This window comes from Rhipicephalus sanguineus, chromosome 9, assembly GCF_013339695.2.
Source record: "Rhipicephalus sanguineus isolate Rsan-2018 chromosome 9, BIME_Rsan_1.4, whole genome shotgun sequence".
NCBI classification, from domain to species: domain Eukaryota; kingdom Metazoa; phylum Arthropoda; class Arachnida; order Ixodida; family Ixodidae; genus Rhipicephalus; species Rhipicephalus sanguineus.
In genome coordinates, this window is record NC_051184.2 from 80,430,312 (window position 1) to 80,453,560 (window position 23,249).

Genomic DNA, 23,249 nt, shown 5'->3' on the forward strand with positions numbered 1-23,249 from the left:
TCTAAGCTTTCTGTTTCCTCAGCTAAAAATTGCAAAAGAAAAAAAAAATGTTCCGGAAGTTGTGTGGAACATGTTAATGACCTCGCATATTAGTCTGAATTTTCAAAACTGCAGTCATAATTTGACATATATTTGTAGACATTCAGCAGTAGTGCAGTTGTGTTGACAGCAGGCAAGAAATGGCTAAAAAGAAAAGCCAGTTGTGTCTGGTAGTGTCTCATAATCTTTAAATTCCACCGTATCTCTATACAATTAACATTTTTTATGGCATTGTTTCAAACGTTTCTACACATTTAAACCAGCACAAAAAACACAAGCAACATGAAAGGGGACTCGCTGGACTCGTAACAAATGTTTTCCTCTTTGCTCAAATGTTTCTGATGCCTTTCGTGCGTTTAACTGTACATAATCCTTATCGTCGCGTTGTTACGACAGTGAAGACTTCGGCAGCCAAGTCTTCAGGTAGCGATTAACCTCTCTATTTGGCAAAGTTCTGCCCAGAAAAGTAACTAACACTCACATTCAACGGCAGTGGTAAGCACTGGCAAATGTTTGAAGCGCCGTCTTTTCAAACATAAGCCGTGAAACATTCGAGCACAATTGCAGGTGGTTGCATAAGTTTCTTATTGTATTTCACTTTGCTTGTCATGCGCGCCATTTGCTTAGAACAATTGAAAACGTTCTAGAAGCTTTCGATGCATTCGGCGTGGTTTGTCCAGAGCGATAATGCAGTTTGAACAGTTTTAGGCCAGTGGAAACGTGGTCACAATAAAAGAAAACGTATGTGTATTGAGGGAACATTTTTGTTTTGCGTTATTATTATCTTTTGCTTGAAGATAAAGTCAAAAGCTTTTTGAGTTCTAGAAAAATGACAAAGTGTCAGAGCGCTCTGCACAACTTATTACACTTTGTAGTAATCGTTTTCTATGAACCAGATTTTTTTTATATATATCTAGGAATTATATGCATCATTTTAGATTGCCTAGCTCCACTTTTGCATTTACTGTGCTTCATTGGGGCACATCAAATGCATGCAATAGTCAAGTTTATTTTTAATTAGTAGAGTCATCGCATCTGACTGTAATTTGCACAAACGTCAGCAAATTTTGGCATAATGTGCAGTAACAATAAGTGGAAACACAAGCTAGCATGTAGCACAGAGGGTGCATTAGCAAATAAACCGTTTTCCGACATAGATGAATGAGCTTTGTTTGCAGTCTTGGCTACCCGGCTTTGCAGGATAGACTTGTAACTCTGCCGTGAATCTTACAAGAAAAGATGTCAGCATGAGCGAGCTAGGAACAATTGAGTGGTCTTTTGTACAGTTTTGACATCGCCACATTGTTGCATTCCCACGACAAAGTATTTTTGTCCTGGGAATACACATATCCTCAAAACTAAAATTCTGTCTCATTAATGTCATGACGTTTCCCATGGCAATGTATGGGTGTATGTTGTAGACCTCGCAGAAATACAAAAAAGAGCGTCCACATTTCTTTCGGCTATGGTGTTGGTGCGAGTTCTGAAAATCCCCTGAACTGTGCAACTAACCAATATACTATCACTCATAAAAGAAATTAATCAGGAATGCTTGTTCAATGTGGATGTAATGAAACTAAAAGTTTCTTACTAACATGATAGCATGAAAGACCCTGTGTCACAGGAAATGCACTGTTGGCATCGACAGCGAAAGATTGCGATGTATACAGAGAATAAAAATTGGGGTTTGAGCTGGAATCGAACCCAGGCATTCTGCATGGGGCAGTCACGCATTCTGCCACATAGCCATGCTAGTGCTTGAAACTACTTCTGAAATGGGCTGAGGCAGTTTCAAGGTTTGGCAGTACAGATGTGATGTCAGGCAAGGAGTCATATTAGCAGATGTAGTATTGCATGGCAGAAGTATAGATTCGCGCTAGGCATCACACCATGTGAATTGCTTAACGAGTAGGTGGTTCAAAGATGTCCACCCATTACAAAGGGCTCAGCCATTATTTGCGATCATCAGCCACAGTATCAACAAAGCATGCTGCTGCACAGGCATGAATATTGCCTTAGAGACGCATAGTGGGTGTTTCGCTTTTTCTTATCCTAGTGGCTGTCTAAGTGACTGATAAATAATATACCAAGAGTGAATAGGTGAGCAGACTTTCGTGTATATGTATACATCTTTGACCATTGTCAGTGCTTATACGTATGTGCATTAGAATCGTTAGAATAACATATGATCGCGTGACAGTGAATACAGCAAATGCATACTTTTAGTGGCACTGAAAACAGTGCCCTCACAGAAAACTTGTGCATGACTACCGATATTTTTTACACAGTATTGACTTGTAAGCTATCAGCTTTTGTAAAAGAAACTGAAAGACTAAGAAGTGTGTGTAATCAGCTAAAGGTTTGTTTTAAATCTTTGTTAACTCAATTTCCAAATTGGGCAAAGCTGATTTTTTTGGTGTGGGCCAGGTCATTGTTGACAGACCTTGAAATGGGACATCATCACTTGGTCATGTGGGATGTGTTACCATGGCTTGTTAAACGCCACGCACCTTTGATAACACCATCAACTTCCACTTGTTCGTGACTCTGCGCTTATTGGCTACATGCTTGTTGCTGCTGTGTCTTCAGCGCACATAATCATTTGTCTGTGTCGCAGCCAATCAAAACATTGAGAATGAGGGTGTGTGCTAGCTGATAGTTTGGAACGGTTGACTCGGGATATGACAAGCTGACAGCTTTTACCCCGGCAACATTACACGTATGACATCACAAACTCCGCTACGGTTAAAGACAACAATTAATGACTCCTATGGTTTCCTTGCACCTCAAAAAAAATTTCGCCTTCTTTTCTTCATCATGCTACTTGGTTTGGTTGCATGTCCAATAGGGGTGAACTGCACGGTCCCCTGAAAGACCCACAACATTGACTCAGAGACGCGCGACGCCATAACATATCCAAGAGAGATGAGAAAAGCCCGTAGAAGAGCACGTGATTGTTTTCGTTGATCAGACGTGGTTTAGGGACGCTTTGGAAAGATAAAAATGTGTCGCGAAACCTGATTGGCAAACACAATGTGCTGATGTTGGTTTCACTGACCAGGCCTGCACCGGACTTGAGGATGTGGGCGAGTGCTTCATGTTCCTGGAGCAGGCCAACTGGAACCTTCTGGTAAGTAGCCATGTCTGGAACGCTCGTTAGGCTTAGACCAGACCTGTCTCGTTTGGCTCAATAGCTATCGTATTCTCCTGCCAACCGGGAGGTAATGGATTTGGTTCCAGCCCTTGACAGCGTTACACTAGCGGAAAAGGTATGCAAAAGTGCTCATGTGCTGGGTATTAGGTGCACACAAAGAGTTGTAGCCAATCGAAATTCTCTGTCATGCCCTTTTGTCGAGTTTCTTGAAGCCTTTGTATTGCTTTCGTACTGCCATGCACACGATGTTCTGCGCTTTGCCAGTAACTTTTTCACAGGATTGTCAGTGTGCAAGACGTGTCTATTTTATTCGAATTTTTTTTTGCGTTTTCACCAATTGCATAACAGCAGTGTTTAATCATGTATGACTCATGGTGGAAAGAGTGTTGTATGCTTTAAAAGCTATTTTTGTGATTTGGAGCTTATCTTCCTTCCAAACAATAATCGTCATTTGGCGTGCACTTTCTCTTTCTGAAAGTATCGGGAATGTGTTAGATTATTGTTTTTATATATTGTGCTGTAAGAATGACTATTTATTGTTGTTTTGTGGAAAAGAAAACAAAAGCGCTATAGGTTACATACGTATATTATTTTGGAGTGTATGTTCCTCAAATATACGTGAGCACTAATTCTTAAACTCTAGAATAGGAAGAATGAACATGCAATCAACCTACACTGTTTTGTTGTACGATTTGAAGCTTCCTCTGCGCTTCTAGAAATAAGCAGATGATAAGCAGGTTGTCATGGCACAACTTTTCACCGTGCTGGCTGTGAAACAACATGGTGGCGGCCTCAATGACATCGCTGCACACACACCAAGCCATGTATAGATAGTGAACAAACTTGAGCCATTGGAGAGCTGCAAAGCATACTCATCAGCATTGCTGTTACTAAAGGCACTGTGTTCTGGGCACACATTTGCATGAGTAGGCAGTTCAGCCACCTTTACGCATGTAATTCAGCTTCCTCAATGTCACTAGACGATGAAAATGTATAAAGAATCCCAGCAAAAATGATCATTCAGTAGTAACCCTTTTATTTTGAAAAGTAGTGTTCTGTTTGCTGTGGCATGTGGCAACAATAAACATCCCCTTCAGTCAATAGTTAAAATGGACCGTTGGTAAAAATGTGTTTTTGTAACACAGTTTCATTCCAAAGTGCTGCAGGCTCTAATTAAAGGAAGTCAAGGTGGTGTGATGATACTGTACAGATTTTCTAGCGAGTTTTCATAATTACAGAGTAGTGAAACATCTAGTAGTACAAGGTGTGGTTACTCATGTTGCATTTCTTCATAAAATAATGTTATCACTGGCTCACAGCACAAAAGTTAATTATAAGCTGCAAGCATTATGAATAAGTAGAAAAACCTTTTTGCCATTACTGTTGGAATGCGACATGTTGAACATGCCATTGAGCATGGTAGTGTCTCCAACAAAGTGGTAGTGTGTGGCTGTACTCATTGAAGCGAAATGGAGCCACATTTAGTGTGCGGAGGTTTCAACTTATTGAAAGCTGAATGCTTTAGCTTTACACGAAAATTTGTACACCACAACTTACAAGGATAGAAACGTGGTTAAGAAAACTGCAGGCAACTGCATTTTGCCATTATTTATTTCATTTATAAATACTACAATCCCTGTTTGGGATTTTCGTAGGGCGGGAAGTTGAACAATACATGATATGGTACAACGAGATTCATGAAGCAGGTGGTAGGTGCAACCGGGTCACACATTTCGCATGACCGAAAACAGAAAATGGGTTGACAAGAAAGGGAACGCAGTTACACATCTGTACATACACGTACACATGCATATAAAGTATATATACAGCAATCCTCAATTTAATTACATACACATAGCAACACATACACATAGCATTATGCTCATTTTTTAATTCCGCACATTATAGTTCACAAAGCTCGAACACTATTTTGAGGATTCTAATAAAGCTAGAGCAGGGGTGCTGTGTAGGCTCAAATTTGGGGTGCTCAAAAATGTGCAGGATGCGGTGCACAACGCGTTGCCCCGGGAGACACAGTCACTGCCATCAGAAGAAGACTCTGTCCAGCGAATTCAGCTCATCTACCGTGACCGAGCGGTGGCCCTGACGCTTCCGCGACGGGGGCTCACATGCGGTGAGTTTGTGTACTCTTACCCTCTTCTACCATGGCGTCTGTCGACCGATCGTTCAGGAGCTGGACCTGCTCACGTTTCAACTTACTAGTGCCACTGCCGCTTACTCCATCGTTGGAGAGACTTGGTGTATAGCTTAAGCGACACAGCGCTACATGCTAAAATGGTTCGGGGTCAGAATTGGATGGCGTGTTTCCACTATTTCTAGAATTCACTGTGACACGTGAATGTTCATAGTTATGCAGAATCTCTTGCGAATAGCATTCTGCAAAGGCTTCGCGTGGCAACTGCGCTACCGCTAATTGAGTATTGCATAAAATGCTCATAAGTATTATACAGCCTGTATCAACTGCTGCATAACTACCTCTTTAGCATTCTCACAGACTCGTATACAAGCGCAACCATTGTAGCATGTTATTGTGAAATGCTCTTTATGATTTCTAAATTGTTTTGTTTGTCAGTCTGTTTTATTCACCTATTATGTTTACCATTTGTCATTATAATCATGATGCCTAGATTGCCGTTTCCCTCTGTAGGGCGGTTTGTGGGGTTTAACGTCCCAAAGTGACTCATGCTATGAGAGCTGCCCTAGTTGAGGGCATTGCAAGTACCTGTATCTTTCTTTTGTATGTGACACATTACTTTATGGTCACGAACATGACCATTTTTACTTTTGTAGCATTTGCTGCAGCGTAGTAATCGTGAGGTGTACTAGACGTAGCTGTTAAAGGGCCCATTAACCACCCCGAAGTCGAAATTTAGTTGTGGTGTGGCAGTTGTTCATGAGTCTAGAACGAATACGTAGCTGTGAGAATTTCTCGAAACGGTGCCGTAATAGTGGAGTTACACGCGTTTGGTGATCGAAACGCGGTGATAGCTTCTTTCGCTCTTTCCTTCGTTACCCATCATTGGTTGGCTGGTCTCCTCTTTCCATTTTCGCTCACGATTTTCAATCTCACCGGGCATACGTCATCGCCGATGCGTTTTTTGAAACGGTGCCCACTTCCAGTTGCTGCAACTTCGTCGACTGCATGCTTCTCGGCTAACTGCTGTTGTTGCCGTGCCAGCCCGTGCTCCTACGAATCGTGCTAGTGTGAACCCCGTGTTGTGCGCACGCCTTCAAATGATTGCCAACATGGAAGAGCCGTATGGTGACATGCCGTACCAGAGCACCTTAGCTCGAGCGTGGGCAGCTGCTTACAGACTAATTGGAAGTCGGATGTTCTTGTTCGACCAATCGCAGCATCGACTGTTGATAACATGACAGATGCAACATGCTGACGTCTCACACATCACCGGGGTAGCAGGAAAGCCCTGTAGAGGAGAAGGGATCATTTCTTGGAATTTGTGGCATGTCTGCGGCTTGTAGCGCTGCCACATGTGGCATCGTTGATTGTGACAGCATTCTGAACACAATGCGCGTGTTTACTTGGAATGTTTGAAAAAATATTGGAGATGGTTTAGGAGCCCTCTAAGGCGTGTTTACACTAGAATGACACGACGCTGATACAGACACCAGGCAGACGCAGACGGATGGCCGACGATGTCACCAGACCTTCCGGTCTGGTGACTACAGCATGTCGTCGTAGTGTAACATGATGGCAGACCAAAGACACCGGCAAAATGCATCGGCTGACTTGTCGTTGGGAGGTCTTCAGGAAATTGGTGACCGGGCGAAAACTTGCCTTGCTCAAACCAAATGTGCGACGCTTTGAAAACTGAAAGGGAAGATCCCAGGGGAGAAAACGGAGGCCCCCTTGAGACCCTCGGGCATTTGACAATGGCCATCTTGCGCACTACTTCGACGTCTTTTCTTTGCTTCCCCTTTCTTTATCCGCATCCCCAGTCTGCAACACAGCGGGGGTTGTGGCACGTACGCCGAGAGGGACAATGGTAGAGGAGGGAGGACGGCTCATATGAAGGAACGAGAGGAGCAGGTGGTCCCTTGTTTCAATTTCTTTGCGCAAGTCCGGTCAGTGCCGTCGTGCACCTTCTGTATTACTAGAGAATTGGCCAACGAAAGGCTGGGAGCACGACAAGACGTGGACGACATCTTCCACAGACAATCGGTCGACTGTTGGCGTCGTTGCAGTGTAAATAGGACGACGACACGACAAAAGACATTACCGGCGACAGTCGACCAAAATCGGCGTCATGTCGCTCCAATGTAAACGCGACTTTACAGTTGTTAGGTCAAATCTGCCTTCACTGTGCAAAGCGGTAAGCGCTGTGGGTGCGCCCCAGCATTTAATGCTACTCCCCTCTGCGGTGGTCTAGTGGTTATGGTGCTCGACTGCTGACCCAAAGGTCGCGGGATCGAATCCCGGCCACGGCAGTCGCATTTTCTCATGGAGGCGAAAATGCTTGGCCCGTGTACTTAGATTTAGGTGCACGTTAAAGAACCCCAGGTGGTCGAAATTTCCGGAGACCTCCACTACGGCGTCTCATAATCACATTGTGGCTTTGGGAAGTTAAACCACAGCAATTATTTATTGCTACTCAGGTGTTAAGATGTGAACGGGACCAGCTTCTTGCTAGGATGCTCGCGCAAGACATAGCTTGACACGTGTAGCGTTTCACGCGATGGTGACGCTACTATCAGTTATTGTGTTGTTTTTTTTATAAATGTGATCATTGTATATGTCAAGTGTCCAAAGTAAAATTTTTAGTTTAAACTCTTGCGTGCGTCCTGTGTGCATCTTTATTCGTTCCTGTCTTATTCGCTGGTTATATATATTCAAGACAAAACCAACTAGCCGAACCTTCAGAATTAACTGTGCAACACTCACTTGCAACGTTCTTGGGCCACATCTGTGCTACTCTGACCTTCGATGCCTGCACTTTCTTTTTCTCCAGGTGATGTACGGCAATTGATAGCACAGGAAACATGCATCCCACCGTGTCGCCAGTCACTCCTGGGTTGGGACCACGTCACAGATGAGGTGGGTTCTGTCGTATGTAAACAGCATTGATAATGTGTGTGGTTTTGGGACGTTAAACCCCAGATATCATTGATGATATGTGGTCTTGTAGAATTTGGGATTGTGAAGGAAGCCAGGCTTGTAGTTCCGGCACCGTCTCGCGTTCTTACATGTTTTTGACATCGTCTGCTCAAGCCTAGGTATTACTGTTTACGAGTAAAGGTGGACTACATTTTATCAGATAGCTGATCACTGCTTCACTAAGCCTAGATATGGGAAAATATATATTATAGTTCGGGACATAGGTTGACACTGTCGATTAACCCTGTCGACCTAAATATTGAAATATTTACCTCCATTTTCTTCTGTAATTATCAACCTGCTGGTATAAAACTAAGTAAAAAAGAGCAGATCAACAGGTTTTTTTTTTTTTTTTTCATTTCCTGTTCACATAGAAAGACAAATACTTTTCACCAAGTTTTGTCAGTCTTCTGTTACACAAAGATAGTTAAAAGCTAACTTAAAAATTTTTAATGGCTAAACTGGTTACGTGTGAGCAGTATATTATAATAAAGGAATCTTAGCAAGGCTGCTTAGCTTGCAACGGTGTAATTTTCTTCTTTTTAGGGGAGCATTAAAACAGTGCCTTAGCGTGCCACTTATGCACCAGTGTGTGGCAGATACAGTAGAATCTGGGTAAACAGAAATCGTGTAGCCAGAATTGCTGCTTAAACAGAACTGCCTCTTAATTCGGTTGGTTTTGTATTCATGTGCTGCACCCCATGCATCTTCCTTGGCAAACTAAACATCTTCATTAAACTGCCCCTTCAGGTTCCATGTAATGAGATTCTGCTGCATATTATGTAGGCCCGTGATCTTTCAGGGTGCCACTAGAGTATTGCAGCCCTAGAATATTGCAAGAGTGTGAATGCTTTGTAATGAGTTTTTTTTTTTTAGAATGAGTTTGTAAAGCACTAGTTTGTAAGGCACTTGAATGAGTTTGTGGAACACTTGAATGAATTTGTGGAACACTTGATTGTAAATGAACACTTTGTCTGCAGACACCCTTCGTGGCTTCAGAGCTGGCGCCCGGTGGTAGCATTATGCTGAGGAACAGCCAGACGTATGCAGAAACCGCACCCGGCAGAGGAGGGTGAGCCAGTTTTGGAACACTAATAACAGCTCTTTTCATCGGGCGTTATAACATCGGGCAGCGTAGTGATCTGGTGCTACAGAGTGTTGCGTTTAACAGGCTTTCGCTAATCAACTTCGCAGCTGATTGCGCTTGTGTACTGATCGCGATTTGTAAAACTGTTCTCTGTGGGTACCCTGTGAGTTGGATCCACTTGGTGCTAATTGCAGGAATGGCACAGACTATTGTGGTGATCATTCCCAAATTGATTGACAAAATACATTGGCATTGGAGTGAAGCAAGCCTGTGTGAATATTTGAGCAATTCAAATTTTAGAACGAATTTTACAGTATTGGAATTCACTTTGACACTAACTTAAATTTCAAAAATTTCAAAAACTATTATGAATACAGTCGAAACCCGCGATAACGAAATCCCGAGGGAACGAAATTCTCACCGCAACGAAATTTTCGGAGCACCGGCGAACGCCCATAGGAGTCAATGCATTTCGTAACTCGCGACTACGAGAGATATTCATACCGCAGTCCCTCATTAACGAAATTTTTGAAACACGAGTGCGCAAATAATCTACTCTCGCAACATTAACTACATTCGAAAACTGCTGAAATGCATTCATGCTACACTTAAATTGGGCAAACCTATCGCTACAGCGCACTTGAGAAGCAGCCGCCATCATTGTTTACAAAAAGACATAAAGCTGGCGACAATGATGATGATGATGGCTTGCCGAAACACCTGTTGTTATCGCGGACTGCATAGCCAAATCCAGATTCCTCATGGAGTTTCGTTCGTTGGCTTGGCTCTGTGCTTGGCTTTGTCGGCTTTGCGCGCACATGGTCGCGTGTGTAGAGCCATTTGTGGAGCGTTTGGGTGGTGCAACGTGAACTGAGTGTTGCGATTGCTTCATCCGATTTCGCTGCCTGCGGAGATGCCGCCTCCAACGAAAAAGCGGAAGTTCATCACGCTGGAAGATAAGGCTGCAATCATCAGTGAGGTGGAAAAGGGCAGGGAAAAAATGGACATCGCCGAAGAATTCGGCGTTGCGTGCAGCTTGCTGTCCACGATTCTGCGCTGATCCATTGGAGCCGGAAGAAGGTTCGCCTGTAGGCGCACTTCATGACGGCACTGGTGACAGCGCAGTGCCGCCGTCACTGACCAGTGCATGGGACGAACTTCGTGCCGTGGAAAACGAGATTCCCAATCAAGAGGCATGAAATTGCTGCATGGTATAGGCCCGCCAAAGTAAACTTACTGACTTTTGCAAATAAAATGTTTTTTGTAAATTCCACGTCTTTTCTACCACATTCTCGCGCCAACAGAATTCCCGCAAGAGCGAAATTTTTTGCTTTCCCCGCCGATTTTGTTATGGCGGGTTTCAACTGTAGACGTATTTTACCGCATGTAACTGGCCTGGAAAGGTGGTTTCACTGCAGCGTAGGGCCACTGTGCCGTGAAACGGCCTATTCGGGGGAAATTCACGCTGTTGTAAAACCACACTTATGGGTTAAATGTGCGTATTACCTGCTCCCCTATTAATATTTTTGTGAAGTTTAAAAGCCTATTATACGGGGCTTGTACGGGCTAACTTATGTTACCGCTTACAGTTTGCACCCTACTTTATTCAAATCTTGCTACTATTCAAATTTCTTTCGAAATTATTCTGTACGAATTACCATTTGCTTCGACTTCATTTCGAACCAAAGCAAAGTGATATTCCTAATTTGGATAGAATGAATGAAAGAAGGGGAATCGATCGAAGGGCTCATTTTTTGTTCGACACAGCCATACTTAGTCAACAGATAACAAAGCTGAGGAAAAGATAGGGAGCATTATTGGTGGTTTTCGGCTGAGGTGTAGTAATTATGGGACAACAGAAAACATAAGTGGACGAAAAAAGAGAACTTGCAGCCGAGGGTACGAACCCATGACCTCCGTGTTACGCGAAGGTTTTTTTTTCGTACTTCAATGCATAATTTGTTTAATAAAAAAAAATTGTAATGACAATGCCCTTTTGCTGAAATTTTTGACAGTGCTCATCCTGAACGTGTCGTCGGAGATTTCTAGTGCTGTGCCTAGCTTGCTCCTCATGGTTTATCGCCAAAAGTATGTTTCTTCATCTAATTCGATACATCAGGGGCCGAATTGGGCAAAATATCGCAAAGGTGATAGCATTCCAGAAAGGCCCCAATTTATAGCCCTCAGTAAATCTTAATTTTTCACACCACCTGCAGCTGGCGGCCGTCTGTAGTAGTTTACGGGGCATACATGTTGCAATAGCTACTGGGCATTTTTTATTGCGATGCGCCATTTTGCCTTGTCAGCCTGTTAAAGCTTCATTTATGCCCATTCCCACGTCATGTAGTGCCTGAAGCCTTTTTATTTCTTTCTCTTTTTGTGAAACAAACTAGGAGTGACATTCTGTTGTGATGTTTCTTTCCCTAGAAACCAAGTAACACTTCACATCCGAGACGAGACCTCTGGCAACGAATACTCTATATCCTTCCCTGGCTCCAAGACCATTCTAGAGGTGAGCAGGCTAGAACTGTGACCAATTCCTTGCGTGGTCCTTGTCTAAGCGAGCGTGATGAGGGAATTGTAAGAGCTGCTGATTCGGGTGTGACTCTTCTCCTTGCACGGTAGTTACGAATTACTTTCTGCTATTTTCGACATCTGTAGTGCCTTGTTAGAAGTGACGGGAAAGTGAGAAAAGGAATTTCGCGCTCTATATTTTCCTAGAACAAAAGGATAGTTCTAGGAGAAGCCTTAGTACTGCGATTGATTAGGCACTGTTGGAATAATGGCTATTTGAGTTTGTCTACACTGGCTTAGAATGTTGTGATGGAGTTATGCCTCTGAATTTCAAAGCACTCATGGGTTTACCAAACGCAGCAAGGCACTTTTTGAGTGTGCGCACATACGTAATCATTAGATTGTTATTAAGGCAAAAGCCTTAGATGCCTCATCAAACGTGAAAATTGGCCGTTGGTGTCCCGCGGCATCGGTGACAACACAAGGGATGTAAATAATCGTTATTACATGGTGACGTCACAATATGACATCATCATGACGTCACAGATCGCCAATATTTGTGACGTTACGTGACCTAACGTCGCATGATGACGTCATCACATGACGTTGTTGCTTGGTCAAAGGTGCGCAGATCAAGGGAGGCAGTGCGAATCCAGGTGAGGTGCCTCCGATACTGAAGGCAGTGTAAAACCAGATGAGGTGCAGAAAACCTTCGAAGGGTGGCGGAACAGGATGAATACATCGACTGAGGAGAAAAAGAAGTTGGCCTTTACCTTCGAGTTGTCTTAAAGGGACACTAAAGGCAAATAACAATTTATGTCAGAGTGAAAGCTCACTGTATGACAACTTCTAAAACGGCAATATTATCGACAGCAGTGCCCTACTTACCGAGAAATTAAGCTAAATGTATCACATGATGAGCGCCACGAGCGGGACATTTTCGAAGTGATCCCGATGACGTATGAGAGTCTGCCTACAATAAATCACTAGTAATCAAACTAGCAGCAATAAAAATAGAACCTTCCGTGCATCAAAAGACGTAATAAAATGCTGTTTGTTCGTTTCCGTTTGATTCATGGAAAAAAGAGCCTCAGCGTTGCCATGGGGAACGGCGCGCGTGGCTCAAAGGTTCTGTTTTCGCCGAACCGCGCTTCGCCCGGCGCCCTGCTTTGCTCACGCGGTCGCGTCTCAGTGGTAGTTTCGGGATCGCGTACTGCCGCGTGTGTTTTGCGCGCCCGTGAAAGTCGCTCTGACAGAAAGTCAGAGCTTCGATGGCCGTTGTTGCTGCTGTGGGGTCCCGCTACTTTCGCTCTGCTGCTACAGTAAAAGCTCGTTAATTCGACTCTCGTTAATTCGGAAAATCGGTTAATTCGGACACGTCATCTGGTCCCTGTAAATATACGCATCACTCTATGAGACTGGGCGCTCGTTATTTTGGACAGATTTGACCGCAAATCGGATAATTCGGCGACTTTCGGGCCGCTGGCGAGGCTCGAAAACGAAAAAAGAACAATTCGGAACAAAAGTGAAGCTCAAACGCAGCATCGTCATGGACATCAATTATTGACTTGGCTTGGATTGAGACTGGTTGAACGCCTTTTTTTCGCGTGTGGGTTTTGTTGCTTTGTTCCTGTTGGTGTGCCATGGGTGTGCTGCATCGTTGATCGCCGATTTATCGATGAACGTTTCTGTATGGCTCCTTTAGCTTGATCGTTGCTGGTGCTTTTGTGCTGACTTCTCGTGCGACCGCACTCTCCGCTGATGGCAACGCCGGCGAAGCGGCCCAAGTACGAGGCCAAGGACTTCACCACCAAAGTAGAAATTTTGCGTGCTCTGAATAACGGGCTCTCCCGACAAGAAGTGATGAAGAGTGATGAAAGGGGATCCTTCAATCGGCAGCAAGAAGCAAGGAACGAGTAACCGTACTTTTATCCCCCAACGTGACGGCAACAGAGCGCTTGCCGCTTCTCGTTATCGGAAAGGTTCAAAAGCCACGCTGCTTTAAGAACATCAACAATCTTCCCGTGGATTACCGTGCCAACCGAAAAGCGTGGATGACGGGTGAAACTTTTGCGGTACTGCAGACATCATGCGAGCTGCTGAGCACCTTGAAGGGCTCAGAAAAATAGTGTCCGCGTGAATTTCTGCTCGAAAACAGACAAGCATCCGCGATTACTTTGTTAAGTAAAGGTATGTTGAAAAAACTCGTGCATTTATTGTGTTTATTTCGACCATTCGATAATTCGGACATTCGGTTAATTCGGACATTTTTTCCGGTCCCTAGAAATCCGAATTAACGAGCTTTTACTGTACTAGTGTCGGCGGCCGCGCAGTAAAGGCGGGCAGCGTTGGGCACGGAAGCAGTGACGTATGAAAGTCTGATTTCAGGCGGGTGATTTGAAGTGCGCTAACGCGATGCGGACCACTAAAACGTGCTTTTATTTCAAAATAAGCACTTCCTTGGCATAAAAGTAGCACTACGAGGTTTCTGGACCGCTATTTCAACAATCAACGTCGACTTAATATTCGCCTTTAGTGTCCCTTTAAAGTGAATGCATAAGGGGCCGCGCGAGTTTTTGCACTTACGGCGCGAAGCGTTGCTTAAGAGGATCAATTTACAAGTTCATGAGTGCACTTTTAAGCTCGAAAGATGAATTCTAGGCGAATCGTTGACCCACCCATCATTCCTGTGCTAATTTAACCGTTATACTTGCAGCGTCCTTGGACTGTGGCGCAAGAGCTCTTAATGTAATGCAGATCGTTATTACCTGGAAGCAGTGTCTCTGCTCAGGCCACCAGAACTGCTCTGCGTCATCAGTCATTGTGTGACTCGTGTCAGTGAGACTTAACTGTCACGCTTGCTTATCTGTGCAGCTGAAACAGGACGTGAGCGACCTGACATCCATACCCGTGCGACATCAACGGTGGATAGGTTGGCCGTCGACAACGCAACCGCCAGACGAGGTGAGTGTCCGTATGGGGCCACATTCGAGACTGTACCACCTTCCTTTGTGTTCATTTAACTGGCATAGCTGGCTAGTATGAATGAAATGAATGTCATGCCCTCCGTTAGCATTTCATTAAGCACCGCGTAAGTCGAATTGCTGTACCAGGAAGGAACCATGTTTTAACATAATGCCATGCAGAAGTAAAAGTGCCATATACAGTAGATTCTTGTTAAACGGAACCTGGAAGGACCAGGAAATTGTGTTCCACTTGAGAGGAGTTCCGTTTACTGAGAGATGAACAGGGGTGCGGAATCCAAGTACGAAAGCAATCGTGTTAGAGGCAGTTGTTCCATTTCGTTTTTCGTTTAAGAGATTTCCGTTTACTAAGAGCCTTCTTTATTTACAGGATTGTGAATTTTACCTGTGTTGCCCCGCCACGGTGGTATAATGGTTATGGCGCTCGACTGCTAACCCGAAGGTCGCGGGATCGAATCCCGGCCGCGGCGGCTGCATTTTCGATGGAGGCGAAAATGTTTGAGGCCCGTGTACTTAGATTTAGGTGCACGTTAAAGAACCCCAGGTGGTCTAAATTTCCGGAGCCCTCCACTACGGCGTCTCTCATAATCATATGGTGGTTTTGGGACGTTAAACCCCAGATATTATTATTAATTTTACCTGTGTTACTTAAAGGGCCCCTAAACCACGCAGAAGTTGAAATTTAGTTGTGGTGTGACAGTTGTGCACGAGTCTACAACGAACACGTAGCCATGAGAATTTTTTCGAAACGGTGCCGTAATAGCGGAGTTACATGCGTTTGATGATGGAAACGCTGCGATCACACGTTTCACTCTTTCCTTCGCTACCCTCCGCTTGTCGGCTAGCCTCCTCTCCCAAAGCTGCTTTTCCCTCCTCTACAAATGCCCCTCCCAATCTCACGTGACATACTGTCATCGCTGACGCGCTCTTCGAAACAGCGGGCACTTCCGGTTGCCGCGACTCCGTGCTTCTCGGCGAACCGCTGTTGTTGCTGTGCCGCCCCGTGCTCATACGAATTGTGCCGGTATGGACGCTGTATTGCGCGCAGGCCTTCAAAGGATTGCCAACATGATGGACCCGTGTGGTGACACGTGTCGCGTCTTTTCGTTTTTCCAGTCGGCGCTTTTGCAGCGACACACTGATGCGTGAAAGCCTTCGCAAGACACTGTTGGATTCAGTCCGCGCAGCTCATCAGACCGCTAGGTGTGACTGTGCTGGCACGCTAGTGATTTGACAGCTTTGTTACGGGCCGCAGTTGCTGATTCACAATCGTGCACACGCTGATCAACACGACGAAGAACAGCAAGGAGCGCGGGCAGCTGCTTGCAGACTAACCGGAAGTCGTAGGTTCTTGTTTGACCAATCGCAGCATCGTCTGCATACCGCATCACCGATTCAACACGCTGGCGTCACACACGTCATTAGGCAGACTGGAAGGGCCCGGAGAGGAGAAGAAATTGTTTCTGGGAATTTGTGGCGTGCCCGCGGCTTGTAACGTTGCCACGTATGGCATCGTTGATTGTGATGGCATTCTGCATGCGACGTGCGTGTTTACTATAAATGTTAGAAAAAATATTGGAGGTGGTTTAGACCCTTGTTTGCCATCTGAAGTCTGGGGGGAGGGGGTCCAATTACAATCAAAGGCGAAGCTTGTACCGCCATTAGTCAGGAGACAAACGAGAAATCGGGTACACTGCGGCGTGGTTACATTACATTTGCTTTCTGGCTCTGGCTATAGTATATAATAATTCTGCACGCATGCCTTGAAGAAAAAAAAAGGAAACATAACTATTTAAAAAACCCACCATGCTATGCTACTTTCATGCGGAACTTTTAACAAAATGGGGGATGCACAAAGTACTCGAAGCAGGCTTTTCCGTACTGCAGTCAACGAACTTGAGGAGAATCAAATAAATGATCGCAAGCCCCGGTTCATGTGCAATAGCTTCTAGTATTTGTCTGTGTCAAACAGTGCATGTGGGGAAGAACAATTGCAGAATTAATTTTGTACATCCCCTTGTACTAAGGCAGTTGGTGTGCTTAGCAGGGGCTCCTATTGGTGCAGCGCTTATAACATCATCTATATTGTTTTCACTGTGTTCTTTTTACACAGATGGCACTGTCTCTGGCCATCGAGAATGCTGACGAACACTGGCTGACTGTGGCAAATGTCGGGGGCACAAGCTCATCAGCGGTGAGTCTTTCACGTCACGTTATGGGCCTGCTAGACACAAACGCTGAATCAGTCTGGTTTGTTTGGCTCATCTTTCAAGAAACCACACAACATTTGTCTTGTACTCTAGCAGACAACATGTCTGGGTTCCACATCTAGGGTATCGTCATGGCTGGCTTGTTTCGTCAAGTAATTTGCCATGCTATGCCTGTTCGTGCACGCAAATTTACTTTTATCTCCTGATCTGCTGAATGCAACCAGCAGTCTAACTATCAGCGTGCTGAATTAAAAACTGCCAGTCTCACAGTTTAGAAACCTGGCAATGACATTCTTACAGCAGCCCCAGCCGCTATGACGAAAGAAAACGTGGTCTTGCATAAACAAAGATTGGACGTTCCATAGCACCTTGAGGAATCTTAAAAGGGCCCAGCAACATTTCAAATTAGTCGTTGAATGGCTTCATTAAAAGAACTTATTGCCTCACGAATCACCTGCCGCAAAAAAATTTATAATCCGTCAAGTACGAGCGGAGTTAAAGGAATTCGTCGCACGCTGAGAGCTACTCAGGGAGGAGGGTCATAAGAGAGCAAGAAGGTGCTTTCCTTCGTCAGTGTGTGTCATGACCTCGAACACTTTTTCTTTTTTTCTTCAAACATGCGGCGTACTTTCAGTGGAATCGGGAGTGGCCGCGCGGGCACGTGGCGGCATCCTGTGGCAGCCACGGTAACTATGCAGCTCACGACGCTCAAATCAGCCGGTGGTCATAAACTTTGGCCTTATGGCGCAATCGTTTGGGTTTATGGCATCATTTGCCAAGAGAAGACGGAGCGATTCCTAGCTGACTTTGAGAATTAATTGTAAATGCCAGGCCGCGTGCTGCGCTATAATGTTTGGCTCGCATGCTCTCGGGAGCCTCAACTACCGATCAGCAGTGGTCAGCCAAAGGCCACGGCCATTGGCTGATTTGAATATCGTGAGCTGCATAATTATCGTGGCCGCCGCGAGATGCCACCACGTGCCCGCGCGTGTGCAATCACAGGGACAGTAAGTGGCGCATTCGAAGAGAAAATGAAAAGAAAGTGCTGACGAAGGGATGCAGCTTCTTGCCCCTTGTCATCCTCCTCCCTGCGTAGCTTTCAGCATGCTCGCTGGTACGAAAGGAGAGAGAAAGCGCTTAAAGGATGCGGCAAATCCCTGGAACTCTGCTTGTACTTGACAGATTCTAAAAATTTTTGGGGCAATCGATTCGTCAGGCAGTAAGCTCTTTTAGTGAAGCCATTAGACAATTACTTGGAAAAGTGTTGCAGGGCCCCTTTAATGTCAGTGTTTCGTGGGTACCTTGAGGAAAGCAACGTTTGCGTGTGTGTGTTTCTTTGCAGGCAGAGTTGCTGTCGAGCGATAGCAGTAACGCGGACGAGTTCGAGGACGCCACCGAGTGCCTGATTGCATCTGAAAGCAGCACCACTGCCTTAGCACCTCTGAGTGAGTGGTCATTACTGCTGTGTGAAACCCCGAGCGTCAAGTATTATGAGTCGTGGATGTATCGGTCAGTGAAATCGAGTCGTCCTGTGCTTGGTTTATCTCACTATCGCCTAATACAGTAGAATCTCGGTGATATGAATCTCAAGGGGAGTGAAAATGTTACGTGTCACCCGAAATTTCATATCACGAAAAAGCTTGAAAAATCTGTTTTTAAACCACGATATATGCAAAGCCTTTATTTCCATAGAAAGAACTCTCGTATGTCTTTCTGGGTCTCCTTTTTTTTTTCCGCGAGGGAGGTGCTCCGCGAATGCACGTATCAAAGCTTCAATAGAGGCAACTGAAAATTAAGTGCTGAAGTCTGCTCCATCGTAATCATAAGCAAACGACAGAAACACCAAAATGCTTTGTGCCTTTATTACGACTTTATTGTGGCCACTTATCTTCAGAGCTGCATAGTAACTATCAGTAATCGCGACAATAACGACCGCAGTTTCGTGCATGGGTGCGCACGTGCCTTCAGAACTGCTTCGTTGCCATCTATGATCGCGTCTACCGAGGTTTCGTCAGCAGCGGCTGTGGCAAGCAGCATTGCTTTGACTCGGTGAGCGTTGGATGTGCATGTCCATTTGGAGTTTCGGCGCAGCCATTTATGGTCACGTCGATGGCAACCGCTGGTTCGACCACAGCGGTTGCTGGTTCGACCACAGTGGTTGTGGCATACAATAAGCTCAATTTTGACTCTTGTTTGCACTGGCTACGCACATACTTTCAGAGCTTCCGGGGCACGCTGCTGTTGGCCGTACACTGCGTGTCAACACCATGCACCGCGTGTTAATTCGACCGTCTTGAAACACGATGTGCACGTTTGCATACACTTCCCTAGTGAACAGCTAGCGCTCATTTAACTTCATTGTGTTGCATATTACTGCAGAGGATCATGTTCATCCACCACGTTCAATGAGTCATTCAATGTGCCACGTTCAGAGACCCAAGCCGAAACTATAACTTTTGGCCACTTGTATTGGATATCATTGATAACAAATTGCCCGTGTATTTCGATATTGAGATTTTGACGTCAGAATGGGTACATCTTTAATTGCACTCTAATTAGGAGTAATTACTGAAAAATGCGCAAATATTGCCCCCCTCTTTTGCAATAGAATATCGAGTGCCTTGGGACAAATTGTGTAAGTTTGACGCATTTACAGATGACCCATCACAATTTGCACCTGAAAGGGGTATAGACAAATTGTAGGGCTTGCATGGCATGTTCGGAATAGAGTAGTACTTGCTGTTACCATTTATTAGTTCACAGGGCGCTGTCTTCTGAGGGACCCTCCAAAGTTACGACCCAAGCACTCAGTACAGATGGTTGACTGGCGAAGCCAACACGCGGCCCCAGTGTTTAGCTGTGGGTTAATCCTGGCAGTTCATTAAGGTCCTTCTCAGTTATTAGTTGCGTCTGTCTAGAAAGATTAATTGGGTGTTTGCCGCCCATGTGTTCCCTTCTTCATTTTTAGTGGACCAGTGGTTAGTAAGGAATTTCCCCACTTTCTGTGGCACATGCGTTTTTGCCCGCGAGACCTGGGCAGACAAATTTTGGTTTCGCCTAGCTATATACAGCTTTGCTGTTATAAAGTTATGGTCCCCTTGTGGTTGAAACTGATGAGATTTTATTATGGTTTACTTCATGATGGCTCTCAATGTCCTGAATGATTCCACGTTATGAAGACATTGAGCTCAATGTAGTTATGCCAAAACCTTGTTATTTAATTGCGCAGTGCCCGAAGGTCTGGAGGATGAGGCAGAAGCAGTGGCACACTTTTCCCGGGCATTTGCGCAACGGTAAGTTTCGCGAGAGTTTGAACCGTAGGCCTTTTTGGGGACATTGGGGATAAACAACTGTTGCTTTTCCTTGGGAACAGATGGAACGTGCATAATTTCACCGCAATTTTCTTTTGCCCTTGCGCGTACAGTAGAACCCGTCCAGTACGTTTCTCACGGGACCTTGGATAAAGAAACACAGTAGCCTGACCAGTGATTATACATACAGCGTGCATGTAGCATTAGCGTTATGTTTTCGTGATTAAAATTAAGTTCCTTTTGAGCGGCCGTATTATTTCGACATTTGTTGCGATACCTGCCATGCTAAAAATAATCCGTCGACAACTATACTTTGTGTTAAAGGCCTGTAAGGCAAATCACATCATCTGTTTCTTGTTACCATGACATGAAGAAATGCTTCGGATTGGAATGGCTGCCTAGGCACTGCCATGTTGTTATGTAACCCTTGGCTACGTAATGGAAACAGTTTTTGTTAGTTTCTTAACACCAGCGGCAGGTATCAAGAACGGCCAGGTGATAATGCTGGGCTAATACAAGTGTCGCTCGGGTATTTCTGATCCCGGTCAGGTTTCTTGATTGCAGTCACAATGGTCGCTCCTACATGGTCCAAACCAGTCTGGATAAAGTTTGGTGTAAATGGGCCCAAAGCATTTGTAGAATGTGCAGACATCAGCCACATCGTGATTTGTGAGCTGGATGGCAATTGTCCCTCCCTGGTCGGGCCCGATTGCGATTAAAGGTGATTCAGCGGCACTCGATTCAGCTTGAGCCTAATCCTTGACGGCCATGATCACGATTGAAAGGTGCTTGCGTGACACTGGTATAACACTCAGCTTATTGTCCTTATTGTTAAATAATTGGACTGTCCTTCCGCGTGTGGCGCCCTAAGTTACTTTTGTGCCATTGAACCCACTTTACCTAACTAAATCATTGGATCAAGTAGATACTAGTGCAGCCTCATGTTCATGTGGTTCATGTTGATTGAGAGTATTTTATGGCACTGTGCAGGTATGGAGACTGCTGTCTGCCCTTCTTCCAGGGAACACTGGCACAAGCCATCGAGGCATCCTGCTACAAGCCCATTCGTGAGGTACGCTGCGCTCCTACACGTGCATCCTTGCAGAGCGTATTTTCTCGAATGTGACAGGGTAGTTGCTTCAAGGCGTTGCATAACAAGAGCTTGCACGGAGTGAACTGGCTCCACTGGCAGTTTTGGTTGACTGCCATCTATGCGGTAACACTCTAAATTTCGAGCTTTAAAATTTTGGTCCATACGGTGAGCTGTGTTTCTTTTTAAGTTGCGTGAATACCAGCTGTCTTAGCTTTGTGGCCGTGATACCAGCACTTGCCAAATCCCAGGGCTTAGTACCCACAAAGCCTATGTGGGCAGCTTGTATGTGCGTGTGTGTGTGTGAGAGAGGATACGAGGTGGGTGGAGCCTATTGCTGATGACCAAGAAAGAATTGTTTTGGCGGAGAGGCCCAGCTCCCCAATCGTCACTGCATAAACTTTAAATTCGTTGTCAATAGAGCTGTTGCGAATAGCAAAATTTTGGGTGCGAAGCGAAGTCGAATGTTGGAGGTGAGTGCGAATCGAATCGAATATTTTCGATATTCTCGTAAATAAATATTTTTCGAAGATACTTCGAAGTGGAATTGCAGAAAAAAAGTTGAGAGGATTCCTAAGCATATTTTTGATGGAGATAGCAACATGAAAGTGTTTTCTTTTCGCTAGGTTGATGAAGCACTCTGTGGGTGGTGTTTCATAGTTGTCTTATCAAAAATGAGGCAATGTAGTGGCTGAATTGTATTTATGTACATGATTTGGTGCAACCAAAGTGTTGCCGACAACACTTCACACGTGATAGGCAAAGATGCCATTTTCTCAGCCTCTCCTCCTCTTTCAACTTCTGTGGAGGCCCAATTGATGTGGCGGACAAGGGTGTGCTGCCTTCAAGTCCGGAGTTCCAAATATGCCTCGTAGACGTCGACATATAAGAACATCTGAAACTTTGGATGCTAAGAAGCTTCGGCTTCCGATTTTTCGGACTTCCTGCCCAAATTTCAGGTCCAAAACAGCATTAATTGAGCCCCCACCTCTGCCACATCTTTCATCTCTAAGTTGGAACCAGCGTTTTCTTGAGTTAATACATTGGCGACCGTAGCGGAGCTTGAAAGGCAGTTTGCCGCAATACCGGGGTGCGATGAGGTGAAGCATATTGAAAATCTAGGGACCACTTACAATCTGACGTTCCTGCCTCTTAGCCAAGTTCAACCGTAACGGAGCTTGAAAGGCAGCTTTGCCGCAATACAATAGTGTAATCAGGTGAAGCATATTGAAAATCTAGGGACCATTTCCAATCGGACGTTGACCGTCTCTTGGCTAAGTTCGACCGTAAAGGAGCTTGAAAGGCAGCTTTGCCGCAATACGAGGGTGTAATGAGGTGAAGCATATTGAAAATCTGAAGGGGTCACTTTTAATTGGACGTTGACTGTATTTGTTTTTGGGAAGTTCGAATAGTTCGAATAGTAAAATTCCAGTGCGAATCGAATCGAATAGCAAACACTATTCGAAAAATATTCGAAATTTCGAATATTCGCACACCCCTACTTGTCAACATACCTATGTACTTAGGTTTAGTTGCACGCCAAGGAAACCAAAGTGGTCAAAATTGAACCACAGTGCCCCGCTATGCATATTAGCAGGATACTCTTGTAGTTGGGTACTCTTTCTGTGCATTGTTTCATGTCCAGGTTCAGCTATATTGGTAACACAGGTGACTGTACACTTACTGGCTTGATAATCCAAAGATAATCAGTGGCAAGTGCATAGCC

At 44.9% G+C, this 23,249-nt stretch overlaps 1 protein-coding gene across 1 annotated transcript in view; it reads left to right on the forward strand.

Moving 5' to 3' along the window:
* LOC119405598 (FAS-associated factor 1) overlaps positions 1-23,249 on the forward strand; it is a 37,028-nt gene that overhangs the window by 1,274 nt on the left and 12,505 nt on the right. Inside the window, exons 2-11 of the mRNA XM_037672431.2 lie at positions 3,101-3,169; positions 5,195-5,327; positions 8,182-8,267; positions 9,308-9,399; positions 11,842-11,926; positions 14,803-14,892; positions 17,026-17,106; positions 18,465-18,567; positions 20,352-20,415; positions 21,424-21,505. Coding sequence (XP_037528359.1) covers positions 3,101-3,169; positions 5,195-5,327; positions 8,182-8,267; positions 9,308-9,399; positions 11,842-11,926; positions 14,803-14,892; positions 17,026-17,106; positions 18,465-18,567; positions 20,352-20,415; positions 21,424-21,505 — 885 coding nt within the window. The remainder of the gene's footprint in view (positions 1-3,100; positions 3,170-5,194; positions 5,328-8,181; positions 8,268-9,307; positions 9,400-11,841; positions 11,927-14,802; positions 14,893-17,025; positions 17,107-18,464; positions 18,568-20,351; positions 20,416-21,423; positions 21,506-23,249) is intronic.